The 26,734-nt window shown below is 32.3% G+C and overlaps 1 protein-coding gene across 1 annotated transcript in view; it reads right to left on the bottom strand.

The window, feature by feature from the left end:
- Nucleotides 1-3,647: 3,647 nt before the first annotated feature.
- Nucleotides 3,648-26,734, bottom strand: part of LOC135126140 (GTP-binding protein REM 1-like) — a 150,937-nt gene continuing 127,850 nt past the window's right edge. The window contains exons 4-6 of the mRNA XM_064051972.1: nucleotides 20,881-20,972; nucleotides 12,306-12,498; nucleotides 3,648-3,994 (exon numbers count right to left, since the gene is read on the bottom strand). Coding sequence (XP_063908042.1) covers nucleotides 3,720-3,994; nucleotides 12,306-12,498; nucleotides 20,881-20,972 — 560 coding nt within the window. The 3' untranslated portion in view covers nucleotides 3,648-3,719. The remainder of the gene's footprint in view (nucleotides 3,995-12,305; nucleotides 12,499-20,880; nucleotides 20,973-26,734) is intronic.

Genomic DNA, 26,734 nt, shown 5'->3' on the forward strand with positions numbered 1-26,734 from the left:
AAAAATTTACCATTTTACACATGTTTTTAAGTTTCTTGTTCTGACAAAACGACTACGTATTTTAAGAATAAAACAAAACATAAGCCCCACCCACCCGCCCTTCCTGAATTGTGATGATTTTTTTTAATCGTGAAGAGCGAAAGGAGCGAAAATTAATTGCAAAATCCTCATTACTTCTCTACGATAATTTACCATTTTAAATCTAATTTAAGTTTCTAAAAATAAAAAAAATCATCACAATCGAGATGGGGTGGGTGGGCGGTGTTTATATTTTCCCCTTTTTTTCTTAATATATGTAATATTCTTTGAACAATGCGATACCCAAAAACATGTTTTTTATCTCTTGTAGAGAAGGATTTTGCCATTAAGCTCCGCCCCTTCGGTTCACGGCGAATAAAAAATTCATCACAATTGAGACAGGGTGGGTGGGCGGGCTTACATTTTGCCTTTTTGTTTTAATCTGTGTAGACTCCTTTTCACAAAATGAAACTTAAAACGTGTTTAAAATGGAAAATTTGTATAAGGAAATGTCGATTTTGCAATTAAGCCCCGCCCCATAAATCGGAATTCCATATTTCCTTGGAAAAACGTACGATTTTAATTATGTTTTAAGTTTCTTGTTGTGAAGAAATGGCTACGTTTATTATGAAAAATAGGCAAAATATAAGCCCCGCCCACCCGCCCTGTCTCAATTGTGATAATTTTTTTTAATCGTCAAAAGCCAAAGGAACGGAATTTAATTGCAAAATCCTTATTATTTCCTTACAAAATGTATCATTTTAAACGTGTTTTAAGTTTCTAAGAATTAAAAAAATCATCACAATTGAGATCGGGTGGGTGGGCGGGGTTTGTATTTCCCCTTTTTTTCTTAATATATATATTATTTTTTTATCAACACGACGCTCAAAAACATGTTTTTTATTTCCTGTAGAGAATTAAGGATTTTGCAATTAAGCTCCGCCCCTTCGCTTCACGGCGAATGAAAAAATTCATCACAATCGAGACAGGGTGGGCGGGCGGGCTTACATTTTACCTTTTTGTTTTAATATGTGTAGACTTCTTTTCATAACAATAAACTTAAAACATGCTTAAAATGGAAAATTTGTATAAGGAAATGTCGATTTTGCAATTAGGCTTCGCTCCATTAATCGGAATTCCATATTTCCTTGAAAAAATGCACCACTTTAATCATGTTTTAAGCTCCTTGTTGTGAAAAAATTACTAAGTATATTATTATTATTATTATTATTCTTATTAAACGCAACTTTCCCAACGGGATAACCCACTTTGTAGGGAAAGTGAGAAAAAAAAAGAAAAAGAAAGTGAAAAAGTTATTAAATTGGGCATGTCGAAAGAAAAGACAAAATTTTAGTTTGTAGATTATTATTATGAATAAAAAGGAAAATATAAGCCCCACCCACCCGCCCTATCTTAATTCTGATGATTTTTATTAATCGTCAAAAGCCAAAGAAGCGAAATTTAATTGCAAAATCCTCATTATTTCTCTACAATAATTTACCATTTTAAACGCGTTTTAAGTTTCTAAAAATTAAAAAAATCATCACAATCGAGATGGGGTGGGTGGGCGGGGTTAATATTTCCTTTTTTTTTTTTTCTTAATATATGTAGTATTCTTTGAACAATGCGATACCCAAGAACATGTTTTTTATTTCTTGTAGAGAACGATTTTGCAATTAAGCTCCGCCCCTTCGGTTCACGGCGAATAAAAAAATTCATCACAATTGAGACAGGGTGGGCGGGCGGGCTTATATTTTACCTTTTTGTTTTAATATGTGTAGACTTCTTTTATAACATGAAACTTAAAACATGTTTAAAATGGAAAATTTGTATAAGGAAATGTCGATTTTGCAATTAGACTCCGCGTCCTAAATCGGAATTCCATATTTCCCTGTAAAAATGTACCATTTTAATCATGTTTTAAGTTTCTTGTTGTGAAAAAATGGCTATGTATATTATGAATAAAAAAGAAAATATAAGCCCCACCCACCCGCCCTATCTCAATTCTGATGATTTTTTTATTCGTCGTAAGCCGAGGGGCGGAGTTTAATTGTAAAATCCTCATTGAAATTAAAAACATGTTAAGTAACGTGTTGTTCGACCTTCATCTAAATGTGCTCGCTGCACTCGCATTCTGAATACTCTTTTTTTAAATAATGCGGTTACATGAGTTTGTTTTATAATAATCTTGTTAATACGGTAGTGACAGCAAATATTTTTCCACAACTAGCTATCAAGCTGTGATTATATCGCTTTTACTACAATTACTATTTTATTTACTGTGTTCTTTATTGATTATTCGTTGCATGTTATCAACTATTTGTTTGCAGTTATTAAGGCTGAATAGGTAATGAAATAACGACATTTTTTTATTAACAATTAAATCCACTGTTTATTGTTAGTGTTATTTTATATTAATAAGAGTTCTACCTCAAAAAATACGGGTTTTTGTATACTATGAATAGCTGAAATCAAGTTTTTAGTTTTTGTGCTGGTGGTATCTTTGTGCTAGAAGTTTTTCCTGTATAATTCCATCTGGTACTCACGATTTGGAGAAAAAATATAATAAAACCTAGTTTAACACCAATTTGTTTATAGTTTTACAATTTTTAAGTGGATAAGTGACGTTCTCGCCTAGCGTTACAAACACAAAGATTGTTAGTTGTACGAGTAGAAATAAAAGCGTATACATTTGAAAGCAAGCCAGACAAAACACTTTTTTGTCTTGGCGGTTTTAAGCTACATTTTGCTCCGTTTTCTCTCAGTCTTTCTCTCCCACTTTATCTATGTTTATTATAAGTAGAGATGATTTGTTACAACTAACAACCATTGTTTCCGTATACTTCGCTATTTCAACAACATTGCAGATATGTTAACGCAGTATTACAGATACATAAAACTGGCGCCAATTTGAAATCGGGAATTCCAGTTTGATGCATGGGTGCATTTTGTCGACTTCCAGACAAACTCACACAAGAACCGGTGTCACAAAAATAGAAAGACGACTAAAACCGTGGTCGGTGTACAGGTGCAACGGAAGTCCTGAGAAAATCGACTAAATTCTGAGCAACAGTTAAGACTAAAACTACTCAAGTGGTAAAAAAGGTAGAAATAGTCAGTCTCATCGCAGCAAAACAGTGAAAGCAACGTGAAAAAGCTACACACGATGATGAAAATGGATGTCGCGTTTTTTATATATTTTAAAGTACACCGGGCGACTCGTCTAATGAGAACAGCGTAGGAAACTATGTACATTCAACGCACTTAATCGAATTTCGTCCCAATCTTTCTGAGCCCAGTCACCCGATGGACACACAGTAATTGACTAACAACTACTAGCTACCCACGATAAATATCTCCATACAAAAGAAAGAAGCAGAGGCAGTGAAGCAAACAAAATTGACACGAACGAGTGCAGAGACCAGTCTTCGTAGAACCAAACTACTATTATACACAAATTAGGCCTTAAAACTACTTGGGACTTATATCACCCACGTTCGACTACTCTACACCCACTAAATTTAGAATCGTCGAGAGCGAAACAAACAGGCCATTACGAAAAAGTAGAACATGAAGCTCCAGTGTAGTCTACTCCCATAATATCACATGAACTGTAGCTAAAACAGGTAGAAAACTACAGTTTATACAATTCCAACACCTCTATCAGAATCTTAGCGTAGAAAAATAGAATCTACAACAATTTATAAAACATGTAAATTCTCGCAAGACCTCGACTTGCTAATGTCGTTCATACAGATTTTCTGCAGGATCTCCCGGGCGATGTTGAGGCTGAGACTGGTCTTGGAGCCGTGCAGCTTATTACTCTCCTTCTTCGATCCCGACTTCTTCTTCTCGCGCGACTCCCGCAGCCGGATCTGCTTGAGGATGCCCACCAGGAGCTCGTCCACGTTGTGCTGGATGCCGCTGGAGGTCTCGATGAACTTGCAGTCGCGGGCCACCGCCAACGCCTTGCCCTCTGGAACCAGCACAATTTGAATAAACAACCCGTTTTTTCGCTGTAATAAAAGTAATTACTTCCCCGATTTTTTGTTTTTGTGTCGCGTTCAGCAGCTAATTACATTTTTTGCGCTTTTGAAGTTCCGGGCTTATTAAATCTCACTCGATTTTGGCGGAACTTAACCCGTGTCGCTTTGACCCCGTCGTCACCCTTCAGTTCATGTTAATTAAGATTAGCGAGTCGAACGCTTAAGGGTTATGATTATGAAATGAAATCAGGAAACGAGTAACTTAATGAAAACATGTCGCTTTTTTTATGAATTTTTTAGCAGGTTTCGAGTGAGCGGACGCGAGGAATGTTATTAATTTGACGAAATTCGTTAGAAACGCGAGCTAATTAAAATTTTGTTTATGACACGGCGTTCTCTGGCGCGGAATGTTGACTTATTGGAATACAGAATGTACGGTTCGAATAACAAGAGGAAATATTTTCTGTGTTTGGGAAAGTTTTGATTTTAGGGAGACTTCACACAACCCTCTGGAATTATTTTCGTTTGATTGAGTAGCGTCACTATAGTAACTTATTGAGAGTATAATTACTGGGAAATAAGGCTACCAATTGGGCTCTTACTTTAACTCCATTCATTCAATCTCAATAATCATCATTCAATCAATAATTCTAAATATCGTTCTGAGTTGCTTCCTTGCATACAAATCCTCTGCCAGAGATAAAATTTCAAGAACATTTATTTGTCAGGCAATTTATTCAGTGTTACGAAACGTTCTAGCTCCATTTGTATAATGTGTGGCACATTGTCTGTATTTATTCAGCTTGTATGTTTCACAGATTACAGCGGACGATATTTGATACAAATATTGAACAAAAATAAATTCACATCGTTTCACCTTGTTTCCATTTAATATTATTTGAAATACACGAGCTCCATGTCACTAAAAATAATCGTTTCATCTCTGGCACCTGTATAACTATCTATATAGATTTTTAGATTTTTTATGATGATGCTATCTATCGAAGAATGAAATTGTCCCCTTTATTGTTATCTAATTTATCGGTCAAAAAATCACTAATTCCGACTAAGATTTTTTTGGAAACGTTGTGTTCTAGTTTGTGTGAATTTTTAAATGTTTTTAGTGACAATTTTTGTGGTTATTTTCGATACAATGTATGATATGACATTGAGGAAAAAATTAAAAATTAAAAAATCTAAAATTTAAAAATCGATAAATCAAACCCCCTAAATTTAAAAAGAAAAGCCAAAAATCGGAAACGTAAAAAATCGAAAAACCGAGAAGTCGAAAAGTAGAAAAATTGGGAAACCCAGTTGCCCAAAATCGGAAAAGCGAAAAGAGAAATTGAACAATCAAAACATCGAAACATCCCAATCTCCATAAATCGAGAAATCAAAAAATTTAAAAATTCGAAAAATTGAAATATTGAGAAATCGAAAGATTAAAAGATCGAGAAATAGGAAAGACCTGAAGACGAAAATTCGAAAAATTGAGAAATTAAACAATCAAAATATGGAAACATTCAAATCTCGATAAATTGGGAAACGGAAACATTGAAACATCAAAAAATTTAAAAAATCGAAAATTTGAAAAAGCGACAAATAAAATCTAAAACTGAGAAGTCGAAAATCGAAAGATTGAGAAATCGAATATTTGAAAAATTCGAAAACTTGAAAAACTGAAGTATCGAAGAACTGAAATGAATAATCGAAAAATCTAAAAATCGAAAAAATTTAAAAATGGAAAACCTACATGTCAAGAAATCGGAACATCAAAAAATCATCAAAAAAATGAAAAATTCAAAAATCTAAAATTAAAAATCGAAAAATAAAAAACCGAGAAATCAAGACTCCTAAATTTAAAAAATCGAAAAATTGGATACTTGAAAATCGAAACATCGAAAACTGGAAATTCGAAAAGCCGAAAATCCGAAAAGTAAAAATCGAAAAGCTGAGAAATTGAAAAATCAAAAGATAGAGAAATCGAGAAGTCGAAAAGTCGAAAATTTAAAAACCCAGTAGGCCAAAATCGAAAAATTGAACAATCAAAACATCGAACATCCCAATTTCCATAAATCGAGAATTCAAAAAATTTAAAAATTCGAAAAATTTAAATATTGAGAAATCGAAAGGTCAAAAGATCGAAAAATTGGAGTCCTGAAGTCGAAAAATTGAGAAACCGAAATAGACCAAAATCGAAAAAACGGAAAGTTAAAAGTTGAAAAATTGGAAAATCGAAAAATCTAAAAGCGGAACAAAAAAAAATCGGAAAAATGGAAAAACTGAGAAACCGAAATAGGCCAAAATAAAACATCGAAAACTCTGAACTAAATAAATGGAAAAACTCATAAATCGGGAAATTAAAATTAAAAAATCGAAAACTTAAAAATCGAAAATTTGAAAAAACCAAAAAAAAATCTAAAACCGGGCAGTCGAAAATCGAAAGATTGAGAAATCAAACATTTGAAAAATTCGAAACCTTGAAAAACTGAAATATCGAAGAACTGAAATGAAAAATTTAAAAAATGGAAAATCAAGATGTCAAGAAATCGAAACATCAAAAAATTGAAAAAATGAACAATTCAAAAATCTAAAATTAAAAATCGAAAAATTGGATATTTGAAAATCGAACCATCGAAAAACTGGAAATTCGAAAAGCCGAAAATCCGAAAAGTAAAAAATCGAAAAACCGAGAAGTTGAAAAGTCGAAAAATTGAGAAACTCATTTGCCCAAAATCGGAAAATCGAAAAGTTAAAAATAGAAAATTTGATAAATCGAGAAATTGAACAATCAAAACATCGAAACATCCGAATCTCCATAAATCGAGAAATCAAAAAATGTAAAAATTCGAAAAATTAAAAATTGAAATATTGAGAAATCCAAAGATCAAAAGATCGAGAAATCGGAAAGACCTGAAGTCGAAAAATTGAGAAACCGGAATAGGCCAAAATCGAAAAATCTCATAGCGGAAAAATGAAAAAACGGAAAAATGGAAAAACTGAGAAACTGAAATAGGCCAAAATAAAACATCGAAAAATTATAAATTGAAAAACTTATAAAAATCGAGAAATTAAACAATCAAAATATCAAAACATTCAAATCTCATTAAATTGGGAAATGAAAACATTGAAAAATCAAAAATTAAAAAAATCGAAAATTTGAAAAAACGACAAATAAAATCTAAAACTGAGAAGTCGAAAAATCCAAAGATTGAGAAATCAAATATTTGATAAATTCGAAACATTGAAAAACTGAAATATCGAAGAACTGAAATGAAAAATTTAAAAAATGGAAAATCAAGATGTCAAGAAATCGAAACATCAAAAAATTGAAAAAATGAACAATTCAAAAATCTAAAATTAAAAATCGAAAAATTGGATATTTGAAAATCGAACCATCGAAAAACTGGAAATTCGAAAAGCCGAAAATCCGAAAAGTAAAAAATCGAAAAACCGAGAAGTTGAAAAGTCGAAAAATTGAGAAACTCATTTGCCCAAAATCGGAAAATCGAAAAGTTAAAAATAGAAAATTTGATAAATCGAGAAATTGAACAATCAAAACATCGAAACATCCGAATCTCCATAAATCGAGAAATCAAAAAATGTAAAAATTTGAAAAATTGGAAATTGAAATATTGAGAAATCTAAAGATCAAAAGATCGAGAAATAGGAAAGACCTGAAGTCCAAAAAAAAACTAAGAAACCGAAATAGAATAGAAAATAAAACATCGAAAATTTATAAATTGAAAAACTCATCAAAATCGAATCAAACTATCGATAAATCGGAAAATCGAAATCAAAACATTGAAAAATCGAAAATTTAAAAAATTGAAAATTTGAAAAAACGAAAAATAAAATCTAAAACCGGGAAGTCAAAAAATCGAATTTTTGAAGAATCAAACAGTTGAAAAATTCGAAAACTTAGAAAACTGAAATATCGAACAACTGAAATGAAAAATCGAAAAATCGAAAAATCAGAAATTTTAAAAATCGAAAAATCGAAAACGATAAAGTAAAAAAATCAACACATCAAAAAATCCAGAAGTAAAGAATCGAAATATTGAAAAATCCCGAAAGTGAAATATTGAAAAGCTGAAAAACGAAAGAAAAACTGAAAAATCCAAAACTGAAATTTCGAAAAATTGAAAAATGAAAGAAAACTGAAGAATAGAAAAACTAAAAAATCTCAAAACTGAAATATCTGAAAACTGAGAAATTAAAAAATTGAAAAATTGAGAAACTAAAAAGCTAAAAAGGTGAAGTCGAAAAATCAAAACCTTAAAAAATTGAAAAACTGAAATATCAAACGCCTAAAAAATTGAAAAATTGAATAATTGAAGACACGAAAAATTGAAAAAACCAAATATTTAAAAATGGTAAAATTGAAGAGGAGAAAAATCGAAAATGGTAAAATTGAAAAATTGAGAAATTGTAAAATCGAAAAATTGAATAATAAACAAACTGAAAAATCCCAAAACTGAAATATCCAAAAACTGAGAATCTAAAAAATTGAGAAATCGAAAAATCAAGAAAGTGAAGTCGAAAAATCGAAACTTTAAAAGTAGAAAAATTGAAAAATCAAAAACCTAAAAAATCGAAAAATTTAAAAACTGAAGAACCGAAAAATCGAAATAGTCCAAAGTCAAGAAATGGGAAAATCAAAACATCGATTTATTGAAAAATCGAAAAATTGATAATTTAGAAAAGTTAAAAATTGTTATATTGAAAAATCAAAGTATATTGAAAATCGTAAAATTGAAGACACAAATTGGAAAAACGTAAAACGGCAACATCGGAAAACTGAGAAATCGAGAAATTGAAAAATTGAGAAATTGCAAAAACGAAACATTGAGTGATAATAAATAATTAATCGGAAAAGTCCCAAATCTGAGATTTCGAAAAATTGAAAAATGAAAAAAAAAAACAAAGAATGGAAAAACTGTAAAATCTCAAAACTGAAAAATTAAAAAATTGAAAAATTAAGAAATCAAAAAGTCAAAAAAGTGAAATCGAAAAATCGAAACCTTAAAAAATTGAAAAACTAAACAATCAAAACTTAAAAAACTGAAAAATCGAAAAATTGGGAGTTTATAAAAGTCAAATTTGCAAAATTGAAAATACCAAATATTTAAAAATGGTATAATTGAATAGAAAAACTGAAAATTGTGAAATTGAGAAATTGAGAAATTTGTTAAATCGAAAAACTGAATAATAAATAAACTGAAAAATCCCAAAACTGAAATTTCGAAAAATTCAAAAATCAAAGAAAAACTGAAGAATCCCAAAACTGAAATGTTCAAAAACTGGAATCTAAAAAATTTAAAAATTGAGAAATAGAAAAATAAAGAAATGTACTTCGTCGAAAAATCGAAATTCTAGAAAAAATCAAAAAATTGAAAAATCAAAAAAAAGAAAATCAAAACATCGATTAATTGAAAAATCCCAAAACTGAAATATCCAAAAATTGAGAATCTAAAGAATTGTAAAATTGAGAAATCGAAAAATCAAAGAAGTGAAGTGGAAAATCGAAACCTTAAAAAATCGAAAAATTGAAAAATCAAAAACCTGAAAAATCGAAAAATTCAAAAACTGAAGAACTGAAAAATCGAAACCGTCCAAAGTGAAGAAATGGGAAAATCGAAACATCGATTTATTGAAAAATCGAAAAATTGAGAATTTAGAAAAGTTAAAATTGAAAAATTGAAAAGTCGAAATATTTGAAAATCGTAAAATTGAAGAGAAAAATTGAAAAAACGTAAAACTGAAACATCGGAAAATTGAGAAATTGTAAAATCGAAAAATTGAAAAATGAAAGAAAAACTGAAGAATGGAAAAACTGAAAAATTGAGAAATCAAAAAGTCAAAAAAGTGAAGTCGAAAAATCAAAACCTTGAATTGAAAAACTGAAAAATCAAAAACCTAAAAATTGAAAAATTGAATAATTGAATAAATTAAAAATCGAAAAATCGAGAGTTTATAAAAGTCAAATTTGAAAAATGAAAAAGCCAAATATTTAAAAATGGTAAAATTGAAGACAAAAAACGTAAAACGGAAATATAGGAAAATTTAGAAATCGAGAAATTGAAAATTTGAGAAATTGTAAAATCGAGGAATTAAATAATAAATAATCTGAAAAATCCAAAACTAAAATTTCGAAAAATTGAAAAATGAAAGAAAAACTGAAGAATGGAAAAAACGAAAAATCTCAAAACTGAAATGTTCAAAAACTGGAATCTAAAAAATTTGAAAACTGAAAAATGGAAAAATCAAAAAAATGTTGAAAAATCGAAACTCTAGAAAAAACCGAAAAATTGAAAAATTAAAACTGAAGAATTGAAAAACAGGAAAATCTAAATAGTAAAAAGTCAATAAATGGGAAAATCAAAACATCCAAAAATTAAGAATTTAGAAAAGTCAAAAATTGAAAAATCATAATATTTAAAAATCATATAATTGAAGCTAAAAATTGAAAAAACGCAAAACGGAAACACCTGAAAATTGAGAAATCGAAATATTGAAAAATTAATAAGTTGTAAAAATGAAGAAATGAATAATAAATAATCTGAAAAATCTCAAAACTTAAAGATCTAAAAAATGAGAAATTAAAAAAATGAAAAATTGAGAAATCAAAAAGTCAAAAAAGTGAAGTCAAAAAATCAAAACCTTAAAAAAAATTGAGAAATTGAAGAGGTGAAAAGTTGTAAAAACGTAAAATTGAAACATCGGAAAATTGAAAAAACGTAAAATTGAAACATCGGAAAATTGAAAATCATGAAATTGAAAAATTGGAAATTTGTAAAATCGAAAAATTGAATAATAAATAAACCAAAAAATCCCAAAACTGAAATTTCGAAAAAATTAAAAAATGAAAGAAAAACAGAAAACATTCAAAAAATGAGAAATTAAAAAAACCAAAAAGAAAAGTCGAAAAATCGAAACGTTAAAAAATAGAAAAATCGAAAAGTCGAAAGTCAAAAAATGGGAAAATTAAAACATCGATTAATAAAAAAAAATTATGCAAAGTGGATCTTAACTCTTTCCCGTAAAAATTATAGTTTTGAAATGGAGAGCCGTAAACTGAAATGAATTTTCAATCGTAAAATTAGTCTAAAAAAAATTCATTAACATAATACATTACAATGAAAAAATTAAAACAACCCAATAAGAGTGAAAACCAGCAATTATAATAAAACAAATAAAATTAACGAAACATTTTTTTTAAATGTCTTGAACACGATAACTAAAATTTAAAAAATGTAAGCAATAGATGTCGTTTAAACGAAAACCGACTGATGTTTCCAGAATTGTCAAAATAGTTGATTTTCTTTGAATCAAGTTTATATAAACATTAAGTGTACTAGCCCCGCCCACCCGCCCTTTATTTTCTTAAAGGGTATCTCAGTTAACTTGATTTTCAGCTTCTTGAAAATTGGTCTCCCAACATTTCACCTTGATCTAAGAAGTGAAATAGATCTCCTATTTCGGTCCGTCTGTCTGTCTGTCTGTCTATGTGCCGATTTATGCTAAACAGATAATCTCCGAAACTACCGCATCAGTTGTTGTCAGATTTTATATGTGCGTTATTTGCATTGAATACATGTTAAAAATAAAATAATAACGCGAAGCCAACTCGAATCTCTCCTTGTTCTTGACATAACTTCCAACACTGCAAAGCCCACCAATTTCTCTGTTCTCTTTTTAATAAACCCCTCGCTTATGGCAAATCTAATAAAAACCCCCATTGTCTTCTCCAAACAATGCGATTTCCTATTTGTTTATTTTTTACTTCAAAGGAGCATCGATCCTGCCGTCCGCTCTCTAAAAGCTCTCCCAGTTTTCCCCTTAAAAATACGAAAATAATGGACCTTAATGAAAATTTATAGGATTTATAGGCATCCGATACTCGGTCCACCGTTCCACGTACGGCCATTAAATCGTTGTTTGTATAGCAAATAATCGAACCGCCTGAATACAACTCGCTAACTAACACTGAAAGCGTGTGCTGTATGTGTAATCGACAGCGACAGTCTTGTTGCTCAAACTCGAAACATGGTGCATCTATTGCTAAATCACACAGTCCAACTCACCCCAGACCGCACAATTACTAGTCCACTTTACCAATCGCAAGGATCCAACAACTAAATTTCAGGGTTTAGCAGCAGGACCGGTCAAACACGCAGTGCGCGAAGCGCACGTTTTTTTTTTAGGTGAATTTTAAAATGAATTGCAGCTGCATGTTTGGCCGGTCTTTGTCAAAATAAAAACTTAATCCCCAGACAGACAAACTCAAGTGCGACAAACCATTCGCCGTGATGACCCTCGACCTGGCCAGGTCCGCCTTGTTGCCCACGACGATGACGCTCTTCTCCTGCGTGTACCCCTCCCGCCACAGGTAGTTGAGGGTCTCTTCGGCGTGCTGGAAGCTCGGCCTCGCCACCACCGAGTAGACGACGACGCAAGCGTGCGGCTCGTAAGTGCTGAGAGAATTTTCCACCTGGAACACACCGCCTTTGTTGTTAATAACGCACCTAGATAAAGTTTATTAATAGCAGTTGGAGTTACTGTTTATGGGATCGATTCTCTAATGGGTAAACAGCATAATGTTTCCGTACGCTCGCTGGAGTTCCATTATATACATATTTAATAACGCCCCTAACTGAGAACTTAACACAATGGCCGTACAGGCTCCGACGGCGCCCATTATGTGCAAGAAAAACAGAAAATACGAGGGGAAAGAAATCAATTTCTAGGTCGGCAAACAAAGCCCGCGTGGTTGCAGCGCTCGCCTCAGCTCGTCGGAAAAAATCCCACCGACTGCGCCATTTCGTGGGCCGAATCAATCAAAGCTGCATCAATCATCGTCAAGACGTCTCCCGGGTCTTGTTTCGCACTTTTTGAAGGTCGGCCCGAATCCCTCTTTTGTATAAATCGAAAAAGAAAGATTTATAATGACAAATCGATGGTCGGATTTTTATTTATTTCGCTGGCGCGGAAAAGTGTGGGGATAATCGACGTGTTCGAAAACACATTTCCCGTTTTCGAGAGCAGTTTTTCCGGCAATCAGTCCGACGGCGACGGAGTTAATTCCGCGAATTATTAATTATTTTGCGTAATCCGTTTCAGTTATGTAAGCGCGTTTAATCGTGATAAATTGAGTCTCGCGTAATCTCGTGTCACCTATCTTAATCTAGTTGCAGGACGGCGTGTCGCAGTTGTTTAATGTAGCTACTGAAACAAATATTTTATTCAGTGGTGTGTCTGCATTAAAGCAGACTGGGGGTTTTCCGGCTGAAGTGAAAAATGAAAGGGTTAAAAGCGACAAAATGAAAGGAAATTATCGTCGATTGGTAAGAAGTGAAGAGGGAGAGAACTGTTTGTGGTCTCACAGTGGCTAGGGCTATTATCTTACACTTAACCATTTCTTACGTAGAAAATTAATATTTTTGAAAAAAGACACTTGGGGCCCTCGAGAAGGTTTCGCCTCTTTAAAAGAGGACAGTTGGGACCCCCGAGAAGGGTTCACATTTAAAAAAAAAACATTTGGGGTCCCTGAGAAGGTTTTAGATTAAAAAAAAAACAGATTTTCAAAGACAGTTGGGACGCTCGAAAAAAAAATTTGGCTCCCCCGAGAAGGTTGTAGAAGAAAAGTGGAGGATTTAAGTTGATTACTACAAAAATTTACCATGTTCTAAGTTTCTTGTCGAAATAAGTCTGCAGATGTTAAGAAAAAAAGATAAAATATAGCACCGCCCGCCCCCCTATCTCAATTGTGATGATTTTTTTTATTCGTTGTGAATCAAGAAGATGGAGCTTAACTGCAAAATCCTTATTTCTCTACGAGAAATTAAAAACATGTTTTGGAGTATCGTGTTGTTCAAAGAATAGTATAGTACGTATTTTAAGAAAAAAATAAAGACAAAGATTAGGCCCCACCCATACCCGCTGCGATCTCAATTCTCAGTTGTGATGAATTCTTCATTCGTTGTCAGATCGTGGGGCGAGGCTTAATTGCAAGATCCATATTTGTCTACAAGAATTTACCATTCTAAACATGTTTTAAGTTTCTTGTTCTGAAAAGACAACTACGTACATTAAGAAAAAAAGGCGAAATATAAGCGCCGCCCACCCGCCCTATCTCAATTGAGATTGATTTTTTAAATTCTTTAAGGTTTTTTCACATCCTTCCACTCATTTTCAATAATTTCAGATCCTTTCAGTATGTTTCATATACATATTAACAGAGTTATCCAGATTCTACCAGATTTTTCCAGATTCATTCAAGTCCCTTCAGACCTTGGCAGACTCTTCCATATTCCTTAAGAATTTTTAAGGCCCTTTAAAATGCTTTAAGTTTTTTTAGAATTTTTAAAATTCTTTAGTATTTCCTAAGATTCTTGGAGGTTCTTTAAGATTCTTTCAGATTTTTTCAGATTTTCTCAGTTTCTGTGAGATTTTCTCAAATTATCTCAAATTCTTTAGTAATCACTTAGATTCTCTCAGATTCCATTAGATTCTTAAATGCTCTATACTAGATTCTCTCATATTCTCTCAGATTCTCTTAGTTTTTCTTAGATTATCCCAAATTCTTCCAAATTATTTCAGATTTAGAAAAACTCTTTCAGTTTCTGACAGATTCTTTCAAATTATGTCAAATTCTCTAGTAAATCTAGCAGATTACGCTTAGATTCCATCAGATTTCTAAAGACTCTGCAGTTGATTTTCTTAAATTCTCTTAAGTTCTGTCAGATTCTATCCGATTCGGATCAGGTTCTCTTAGATTTTCTTATATTAAGGCTCAAATTTTCTCAGATTCTTTCAAATTCGTAAAAACACTTTCAGATCCTCTCAGGTTCTTACAGAATTGTTCAGATTCTCTCAAATTCTCTCAGATTCTCTTATTTTTTTCTTAGATTATCACAAATTCTTCCAAATTATTTTAGATTCAGATTCTCTGGGATTCTTCCATAATTGTTCAGATTCTCTCAGTTTCTGACAGCTCCTTTCAAATTATCTCAAATTCTCTTGTAAATCTAAGAGCCCTCAGATTCTCTTAGATTCTCTCGGATTTTCAAAGACTCTGTAGTAAATTTTCTCAGATTCTCTTAGGTTCTCTCAGATTCTCTCCGATTCTCTCAGATTCTTTCAGAATTTTTCAGATTTTCTCAGTTTCTGTCAGATACGTTCAAATTATCTCAAATTGTCTAGAAATATCTTAGATTCTCTCAGATTCCCTCAGATTCTCTTAGAATTTGTCAGATTTTGATACGTTTTTCATATTATTTGAGATTGTCTCAAATTGTGTGAAATTCTCTGAGTTGAGTCAGATTCTCTCAGATTCTCTTAAATTCTCTCAGTTTTTCTCAGATTCTTTCAGGTTTTTAAAAACTCTATAATACGAGTAGATTCTCTCAGATTCTCTCAGATTCTGTTAGTTTCTCTTAGATTATCCCACATTCTTTCAAATTATTTCAGATTAAGAAAAACTCTTTCAGATTCTCTCGGATTCTTTCAGAATTTTTCAGATTTTCTCAGCTTCTGTCAGATTTTTTCAAATTATCTTTAATTGCTTAGAAATCTCTTAGATTTTCTCAGATTCCACCAGATTCTTTTAGATTTGTCAGATTTTCGTAGGTTTTTCATATTATTTGAGATTATCTCAATTCTTGTGAAAACCTTTGAGTTTCTGTCAGATTTTCCCAGATTCTTTCAAATTCTGCCAGATTATCCCAGTTTCTCTGAGATTCTTTCAGTTACTCTCAAATTCTCTCAGTTTCTCTCAGATTCTTCCAGGTTTTTAAAGACTCTATAATAGAGATTCTCTCAGATTTTCTCAGATTATCTTAGTTTTTCTTAGATTATTCCAAATTCTTCCAAATTATTTCAGATTTAGAAAAACTCTTTCAGATTCTCTTGGATTCTTCCATAATTTTTCAGATTCTCTCAGTTTCTGACAGATTCTTTCAAATTATCTCAAATTCTCTAGTAAATCTAACAGAATACGTTTAGATTCCCTCAAATTCTCTCAGATTCTCTTAAATTTTCTTATATTATCTCAAATTGTCTCAGATTCTTTCAAATTCGTAAAAACTCTTTCAGATCCTCTCAAATTCTTTCACAATTTTTCAGATTTACTCAGTTTCTGTCAGATTCTTTCAAAATATCTCAAATTGTCTAGAATCTCTTAGATTCTCTCAGATTCCCCCAAATTCTCTTAGAATTTGCCAGATTTTCATAGGTTTTTCATATTATTTGAGATTGTCTCAATTTTTGTGAAATTCTCTGAGTTTCTGACAGATTCTCTCAGATTCTTTCAGATTGTGTCAGATTATCCGAGTTTCCCTGAGATTCTCTTAAATTCTCTCAAATTCTCTCAGATTCTCTCAGATTCTCTTAGTTTTTCTTAGATTATCTCAAATTCTTCCAAATTATTTCAGAGTAAGAAAAATTGTTTCAGATTCTCTCGGGTTCTTCCACAATTTTGCAGATTCTCTTAGATTTTCTTACATTATCTCAAATTTTCTTAGATTTTTTCATATTCGTAAAAACTCTTTCAGATTCTTTCAAGTTCTTTCAGAATTTTTCAGATTTTCTCAGTTTCTGTCAGATTCTTTCAAAATATCTCAAATTGTCTAGAAATCTCTTAGATTCTCTCAGATTCCCCCTGATTCTTTTAGAATTTGTCAGATTTTCATAGGTTTTTCATATTATTTGAGATTATCTCAATTTTTGTGAAATTCTCTGAGTTTCTGTCAGATTCTCCCAGATTCTTTCAGATTCTGTCAGATTATCCTGGTTTCTCTGAGATTCTTTCAGTTTCTCTCAGATTCTCTTAAATTCTCTCAAATTCTCTCAAATTCTCTCAGATTCTCTTAGTTTTTCTTAGATTATCTCAAATTCCTCCAAATTATTTCAGAGTTAGAAAAACTCTTTCAGATTCTCTCGGGAAATAATTTTTCAGATTCTCTCAGTTTCTGTCAGATTCTTTCAAATTATCTCAAATTCTCTAGTAAATCTAAGAGATTACGCTTAAATTCCCTCAGATTCTCTTAGATTCTCTCAGATTTTTAAAGACTCTGTAGTAGATTTTCTCAGATTCTCTTGGGTTCTCTCAGATTCTCTCCGATTCCCCCAGATTCTTTTAGAATTTGTCAGGTTTTCATGGTTTTTTTATATTATTTGAAATTATCTCAATGTTTGTGATATTCTCTGAGTTTCTGTCAGATTCTCTCAGATTCTTTCAGATTCTTTCAAATTATCTCAAATTCTCTAGTAAATCTAAGAGACTACGCTTAGATTCTCTCAGATTTTCAAATACTCTCTAGTAGATTTTCTCAGATTCTCTTAGGTTCTCTCAGATTTTTTTATATTATCTCAAAATCTCTCAGATTCTTTCAAATTCGTAAAAACTCTTTGAGATCCTCTCAGGTTCTTTCACAATTTTTCAGATTTTACTCAGTTTCTGTCAGATTCTTTCAAATTATCTCAAATTGTCTAGAAACTCTTAGATTCTCTCAGATTCCTCGAGATTCTCTTAGAATTTGTCAGATTTTCATAGGTTTTTCATATTATTTGAGATTATCTTAATTTTTGTGAAATTCTCTGAGTTTCTATCAGATTCTCTCAGATTCTTTCAGATTCTGTCAGATTATCCCAGTTTCTCTGAGATTCTTTCAGTTTCTCTCAGATTCTCTTAAATTTTGTCAAATTCTCTCAGTTTATCTCAGACTCTTTCAGATTTTTAAAGACTCTATAATAGATTCTCCCAGATTCTCTCAGATTCTCTTAGTTTTTCTTAGATTATCCCAAATTCTTCCAAATTATTTCAGATTTAGAAAAACTCTTTCAAATTGTCTCGGGTTCTTCCATAATTTTTCGGATTCTCTCAGTTTCTGTCAGATTCTTTCAAATTATCTCAAATTCTCTAGTAAATCTAAGAGATTACGCTTAGATTCCCTTAGATTCTCTTAGATTCTCTGAGATTTTTAAAGATTCTGTAGTAGATGTTCTCAGATACTCTTGGGTTCTTCCAGATTCCCCCAGATTCCTTTAGAATTTGTCAGATTTTCATAGGTTTTTCATATTATATGAGATTATCTCAATTTTTGTGAAATTCTCTGAGTTTCTGTCAGATTCTCTGAGATTCTTTCAAATCTGTCGGATTATTGCAGTTTCTCTGAGATTCTTACAGTTTCTCTCAGATTCTTACAGGTTTTTAAAGACTATAATAGATTCTTTCAGATTCTCTCAGATTCTCTTAGTTTTTCTTAGATTATCTCAAATTCTTCCAAATTATTTCAGAGTTAGAAAAACTCTTTCAAATTCTCTCGGGTTCTTGCATAATTTTTCGGATTCTCTCAGTTTCTGTCAGATTCTTTCAAATTATCTGAAATTGTTTAGAAATCTCTTAGATTCTGTCAGATTCCCCCAGATACTTTTAGAGTTTGTTAGATTTTCATAGGTTTTTCATATTATTTGAGATTGTCTCAATTTTTGTGAAATTCTCTGAGTTTCTGACAGATTCTCTCAGATTCTTTCAGATTGTGTCAGATTATCCGAGTTTCCCTGAGATTCTCTTAAATTCTCTCAAATTCTCTCAGATTCTCTCAGATTCTCTTAGTTTTTCTTAGATTATCTCAAATTCTTCCAAATTATTTCAGAGTTAGAAAAACTTTTTCAGATTCTCTCGGGTTCTTCCATAATTTTTCAGATTCTCTCAATTTTTGTCGGTTTCTTTCAAATTATCTCAAATTCTCCAGTAAACTCTTAGATTCTCTCAGATTCCCTCAGATTCGTTTATAATTTTTCAGATTCGCATTCAGGTTTTTCATATTATTTCAGATCATCTGAATTTCTGCCAGATTCTCGCAGTTTCTGTGAAATTTTTCCAGTTTCTCTCAGATTCTCTTAGATTCTCCCAGATTTTCTTAGTTTTTCTTAGATTATCTCAAGTTCCCGCTGATTCTTTCAGATTTTTAATGGATTATTATTATTCTCTCAGATTCTCTTAGAATCTTTCAGATTCTCTGAGTTTCTGTTAGATTTTATCAAATTATCTCAAATTCTCTCAGCATCTCTTAGATTCTCTCAGATTCCCCCAGATTCTCATTCGTTACTTTAGATCTCTTCACATTGTCCCCAAACCGCCCACCCGCCCTATCTCAATTGTGATGATTTTTTTTATTCGTCGTGAGCCAAAAAGTTGGAGCTTAACTGCAAAATCCTTATTTCTCTACGAGAAATTAAAAACTTGTTTTTGAGTATCGTGTTGTTCAAAGAATACTATGTATATCAAGAAAAAAATAAATCCGAAGATTAGGCCACATCCATACCCGCCCCGATCTCAATTGTCAATTGTGATGCATTTTTCATTCGTTAGCAGATCGTGAGGCGGGGCTTAATTGCAAGATCGATATTTGTTTACATTTTAAACATGTTTTAAGTTTCTTGTTCTGAAAGGAAAGAAACTACGTATATTACGAAAAAAGGAAAAATATAAGAAGAGCCTAAGAAGCGGAATTTAAATGCAAAATTCTTATCATTTCTCTCTCTACAAGAAATTAATTTTTTTCTTAATATATATAGTATTCTTTAAACAGCACAGTACTCAAAAATATGTTTTTAACTTTTTCTAAAAAATAAGTATTTTGCAGTTAAGATCTGCCCCCTCGGGTCACAGCGAATAAAAAAAATCATCAGAATCGAGATAGGGCGGGTGGGCGGGCTTACATTTTGCTTTTTTGTTTTAATATGTGTAGACTTATTTCCACAACATGAAACTTAAAACATGTTTAAAATGGGAAATTTGTGTAAGGAGATATCTATTTAGCAATTAGGCTCCGCCCCATAATTGCAAAATCTATATTTCCTTGCAAAAATGTACCATTTTAACCATGCTACTTATTTTTAAAAATTAATAAAATAAAATAAAGTTAACTGCGAATTATTGTTAGACCACAGATAAAGAACTCTAATTTATATGTACGTCGTTCCCCTCCCGCTCGCGTAAATTGTTCTCATCACCCTGAAATTATCCCGAATCCGTCTACGCCTATATCGATTATGCAACCAACACCGCTTTTCGCTCCTCTCCCAATACATTGCTTTTTCATTTTTTATGTGAAAGCGCCTCGATTCGACACGTTTCAATCTCCTGTCACAGACAATATCGAAGGCTTTATTATTTCGCAACGGCAAGAGAAATTCGACATCTTTTTGCTTCTGGTAGATCCCCATCACGTGCAGTTTCCATTCGACCCACCGGAATGAGATTAATTGTAGTCTTGACTCGGGTTATTGCTTGCACATTCATAATTGAAGGCCGCCTGTGGTTAGCCTGCAGAAACCATTATCGAACACCCTGCAGGGTGGTTATGTCGTTGATTATCGAGGGCGACCGGGTTGTGGGTTGCAGGGACAAGACTCAGTAATAATGCCCCTAACCGAAGACGCAACCCAAAATACGTTTCCAGAGGTTGCGTAGCGTCATCATCATCAAGAAGACCCTCGACGCTGACCTTCCGAGCCCGTTTGATTGATTGGTTTTTCCCGCGACTTGGCGCAGTCGGTGGGATTTAATTTAAAATTTAACACTTTTGGCCGCAACTGTTGCGCGTTATATTGACACGTGTCAGGCCAACCCTTCAAGCCGAACTTCTTAAGAGGGTTTTGTTCGACATAACTTCAATTTGCTGCAAAATTTTCCCCAGCCACTTCCCGAGGGACCACAAAAGGTCTGCGATACATTTTACGCTCCTTTGTGTGGGCCGTATTTAACTTTTTTATATCCATCGCGCCACTTATCGCCGCGTGGACGCCGACTTTCCGGCGAAATCCGATTGCAAGGGTTTTGAGTTCCGGGGTAATTTGCGCAACTTACCGACATCTCGGACGAGGGGTGGTCTATGAAGATCATCTCGGACTCTTCGCCGTCGAGCAGCACCGAGACGGTCCTTTCGCCGAACTCGTCGTCTGAAAAGGGAAATTGTTAGCTGCGTGGGGTACCGAAAACTCACAAGTGGCCGATTAATCATGGAGGAGCGCCACCTACGCGAGTACGGCCCATTACGATTTGGGCCGAGGCGGCGATTTCGACGGAGAAATGTCACGCTTTTATTTACAAATTGGAGTGGATTTCCGCCCCATTTCCACGTGTGGAATGAAAATAAAAGCGCTCACCTTTATTACTCATAAAAAATCGGAGTGCGAATGGTGAGTGGTTCGCGGAAAGCGCCCCTGTGGGCGAACATTTTCGCACCTGGTGTGCACAAACACCCACATAATTAACATTAAGAGCAATTATAACAACTTGTGTTAGAACGTGTCCCAATGGGGCTGGTAGAGAGAAATACAGCTGATTTGAACTCTGACCTAAAAATAATCCCAAAATTCTAAATTTAAATAATCACAGCCTGGGCTTAAAATAAAGTCTGAAAGAGATTATTCGTTACGATTTCGATTGAAATCGAATTAATATTAAATAACTGACGGCAGAAAGGTTTCAGCTTTCTGAAAATTAGTCTCTTCACTAATTCGAGCTTTATGAATACGAATCAAAATTGCGGTACCGAGCTTCCTGAATTTTTTATATTTTTATTATGATGCTACTTGTAGAAAAATTACATTGTCCGTTTTATCGGCGTCTAAGATCCGAATGGCTACCTTTCTCGGTTAACAAATTACCAGTTCCGACACAGAAGTTGCAAGGAATCGAGTGGTACTAATGTCAAGTCGATATCTTCAACAGTTTTGAAATGGTGAAGTTGTAAACTTGAAAAATAAGTTTTTAGATGTACATTGAAATATAATTTCAATTGAAAAAGAATTCATATTTAACAATTGACACCAAAAATGAATTCTGTGCCACAAAATTAGTCTAAACACTTGATATCAGCTATATTCGAAGAGTTTCATTTTTTATCTTTATATTTCGCCATACTATACATCGAGAAAATTTCAAATTTCAATTATTTAAGATTATTTCAGTTAATTAGGTTTTCGGCTCCTTGAAAATTGATCTCTTTACTAACTCTAACCTCCTGAATGCGAATCAAAGCTCAGAATTAACCTACGGAGCTCTCTGATTTTTTTATTATTATTTTTTTAATGTCATGTTGTAGATTTAAAAATAATTTCCATGAAAAACGAATTAATATTCAACAATTGACCGCAAAAATGAATTCTGTATCGCAAAATTAGTCTAAATACTTCATATCAGGTATATTGGAAGAGTCTCATTTTTTCTCTTTATATTTCGCCATACTATACATTGAGAAAGTTTCAAATTTCAATTATTTAAAATTATTTCAGTTAATTAGGCTTTTGACTCCTTGAAAATTGATCTCTTTACTAACTCTAACTTTCTGAATACGAATCTGATTAGTTTAATTCTACGTAGCTCTCTGATTATTTTTTTATTTTTTCTATTGTCACTTATTAAAAAAATTACATTGTTCGTTTCATCAATCTCTCAGGCCCAAACGGCTACGTTTCTGATTTTTTTTTATTTTTTCTATTGTCACCTATTAAAAAAATTACATTGTTCGTTTCATCAATCTCTCAGGCCCAAACGGCTACGTTTCTAGGGCAGAAAATCACCTAGTTCCACTAGAAAACTGCAAGGAATCGAATGGTCTAAGCCGAAAGTTGAGATCTTGAACAGTTTTCAAATAGTGACCCTGGAAACATGAAAAATATGTTTTGAGATGTGGATTGGAACATAATTTCGATTGAAAATGAATTGATATTCAACAATCGACCGCAGAAAAGAATTCTGTACAGCAAAATTAATCTAAATACATCATGTCAGCTATGTTCGAAGAGTTTCATTTTTTCGACTTATATTTCGCCATACTATACATTGAGAAAATTTCAAATTTCAATTATTTAAAATTATTTCAGTTCATTAGGCTTTCGGCTCCTTGAAAATTGATCTCTTTACTAACTCTAACCTTATGAATACGAATCTGAGCTCAGAATTAAAGTGCGGAGCTCTCTGATTTTTTTTTTATTTTTCTATTGTCACCTATTAAAAAAATTACATTGTTCGTTTCATCAATTTCTCGGGCCCAAACGGCTACGTTTCTAGGGCAGAAAATCACCTAGTTCCACTAGAAAACTGCAAGAAATCGAATGGTCTAAGCCGAAAGTTGAGATCTTGAACAGTTTTTAAATAGTGACCCTGGAAACATGAAAAATATGTTTTGACATGTGGATTGGAACATAATTTCGATTGAAAATGAATTGATATTCAACAATCGACCGCAGAAAAGAACTCTGTACCGTAAAATTAATCGAAATACATCATGTCAGCTCTGTTGGAAGAGTTTCATTTTTTCGACTTATATTTCGCCATGCTATACCTTGAGAAAATTTCAAATTTCAATTATTTAAAATTATTTCAGTTCATTAGGCTTTCGGCTCCTTGAAAATTGATCTCTTTACTAACTCTAACCTTATGAATACGAATCTGAGCTCAGAATTAAACTACGGAGCTTTCTGATTTTTTTTTATTTTTTTTATTGTCACCAATAAAAAATTACATTGTTCGATTCATCAATCTCTCAGGCCCAAACGTCTACGTTTCTAGGGCGGAAAATCACCTAGTTCCACTAGAAAACTGCAAGAAATCGAATGGTCTAGGCCCCAAGTTGAGATCTTGAACAGTTTTTAAACAGTGACCCTGGAAACATGAAAAATATGTTTTGAGATGTGGATTGGAACATAATTTCGATTGAAAATGAATTGATATTCAACAATTGACCGCAGAAAAGAATTCTGTACCGCAAAATTAATCTAAATACGTCATGTCAGCTATGTTGAAAGAGTTTCATTTTTGCGACTTATATTTCGCCATACTATACATTGAGAAAATTTCAAATTTCAATTATTTAAGATTCTTTCACTTAATTAGGATTTCGACTCCTTGAAAATTGATCCCTTTACTAACTCTAACCTTCTGAATATGAATCTGAGCTCAGAATTAACCTACGGAGCTCTCTGTTTTTTTTTATTTTTTTTTAATGTCACCTATAAAAAAATTACATTGTTCGTTTCATCAGCCTCTCAGGCCCAAACGGCTACGTTTCTAGGGCAGAAAATCATCTAGTTCCACTAGAAATCTGCAAGGAATCGAATGGTTTAAGCCGAAACTTAAGATCTTGAACAGTTTTTAAATAGTGGCCCTGGAAACATAAAAAATATGTTTTGAGATGTGGATTGGAACATAATTTCGATTGAAAATGAATTGATATTCAACAATTGACCGCAGAAAAGAATTCTGTACTGCAAAATTAATCTAAATACGTCATGTCAGCTATGTTGGAAGAGTTTCATTTTTTCGACTTATATTTCGTCATACCATATATTGTGAAAATTTCAAATTTCAATGATTTAAAATTATTTCGGTTAATTTCGCTTTCAGGTTCTTGGAAATTAATTTCTTTACTAATTTTAACATCCTGAATACGAATCTGAGCTCAGAATTGAGTTATGGAGATTTGTGATTTTTTTTTAATGTTACCTATAAAAAAATGACATTGTTCGGTTTATCAATTTCTCAGGCTCGAGTGAACAAGTTTCTAAAGCGGAAAATCACCTAGTTTCACTATAAATCTGCAAGGAATCGAATGGTTTAAGCCGAAAGTTAAGATTTTGAACAGTTTTTAAATAGTGACCCTGGAAACATGAAAAATATGTTTTGAGATGTGGATTGGAACATAATTTCGATTGAAAATGAATTGATATTCAACAATCGACCGCAGAAAAGAATTCTGTACCGCAAAATTAATCTAAATACATCATGTCAGCTATGTTGGAAGAGTTTCATTTTTTCGACTTATATTTCGCCATACTACACATTGAGAAAATTTCAAATTTCAATTATTTAAAATTATTTCAGTTCATTAGGCTTTCGGCTCCTTGAAAATTGATCTCTTTATAACTCTAACCTTATGAATACGAATCTGAGCTCAGAATTAAACTGCGGAGCTCTCTGATTTTTTTGTTTATTTTTTCTATTGTCACCTATTAAAAAAATTACATTGTTCGTTTCATCAATCTCTCAGGCCCAAACGGCTACGTTTTTAGGGCAGAAAATCATCTAGTTTCACTAGAAATCTGCAAGGAATCGAATGGTTTAAGCCGAAAGTTAAGATCTTGAAAAGTTTTTAAATAGTGGCCGTGGAAACATGAAAAATATGTTTTGAGATGTGGATTGGAACATTATTTCCATTGAAAATGAATTGATATTCAACAATCGACCGCAGAAAAGAATTCTGTACCGCAAAATTAATCTAAATACATCATGTCAGCTATGTTGGAAGAGTTTCATTTTTTCGACTTATATTTCGTCATACCATATATTGTGAAAATTTCAAATTTCAATGATTTAAAATTATTTCGGTTAATTTCGCTTTCAGGTTCTTGAAAATTAATTTCTTTACTAATTTTAACATCCTGAATACGAATCTGAGCTCAGAATTGAGTTATGGAGCTTTGTGATTTTTTTTTAATGCTACCTATAAAAAATGACATTGTTCGGTTTATCAATTTCTCAGGCTCGAGCGACCAAGTTTCTAAAGCGGAAAATCACCCAGTTCCACTAGAAAATCACAGGGAATAGAATGGTACAAACGGCAAGTCGAAATTTTGAACTGTTTTGAAATGGTGAGGCTGTAAACTCGAAAAATATGTTTGAGTTGTAGATTTAAAAATAATTTCCGTTAAAAATGAGTTAATATTCGACAATTGACCGCAAAAATGAATTCTGTATCGCAAAATTAGTCTAAATACTTCATATCAGGTATATTGGTAGTGTCTCATTTTTTCTCTTTATATTTCGCCATACTATACATTCACAAAATTTCAAATTTCAATTATTTAAGATTATTTCAGTTAATTAGGCTTTCGGTGCTTTGAAAATTGTTTTCTTTACTAATTTAAACCTCCTGAATACGAATCTAAGCTCAGAATTGACTTACAGAGTTTTCTAATTTTTTTAATTTTTTTTTTATATCATCTTAGAAAAATTATATTGTTCGTTTTATCAATTTCTCAGGCCCAAGCCGCTAAGTTTTTAGGGTGGAAAGTCGGCTAGTTCAACTAAAAACACTACAAGGAATCGAATGGTATAATCGGCAAGTCAAAATCTAGAACAGTTTTGAAATGATGAGGCTGTAAACTCGAAAAATATGTTTGACTGGTAGATTTAAAAATAATTTCCATTAAAAACGAGTTAATATTCGACAATTGACCGCAAACATGAATTCCGTATCGCAAAATTAGTCTAAATACTTCATATCAGGTATATTGGAAGAGTCTCATTTTTTCTCTTTATATTTCGCCATACTTACATTGAGAAAATTTCAAATTTCAATTATTTAAGATTATTTCAGGTAATTAGGCTTTCGGTGCTTTGAAAATTGTTTTCTTTACTAATTTAAACCTCCTGAATACGAATCTAAGCTCAGAATTGACTTACAGAGTTTTCTAATTTTTTTAATTTTTTTTTTTTATATCATCTACATAAAAATTATATTGTTCGTTTTATCAATTTCTCAGGCCCAAACGGCTAAGTTTTTAGGGTGGAAAGTCGGCTAGTTCAACTAAAAACACTACAAGGAATCGAATGGTATAATCGGCAAGTCAAAATCTAGAACAGTTTTGAAATGATGAGGCTGTAAACTCGAAAAATATGTTTGAGTGGTAGATTTAAAAATAATTTCCATTAAAAA

The sequence above is a fragment of the Zophobas morio genome, unplaced genomic scaffold (assembly GCF_036711695.1).
Source record: "Zophobas morio isolate AGI-343-1 ecotype UQ-CSIRO unplaced genomic scaffold, CSIRO_AGI_Zmor_V1 ptg000010l, whole genome shotgun sequence".
Lineage (NCBI taxonomy): Eukaryota > Metazoa > Arthropoda > Insecta > Coleoptera > Tenebrionidae > Zophobas > Zophobas morio.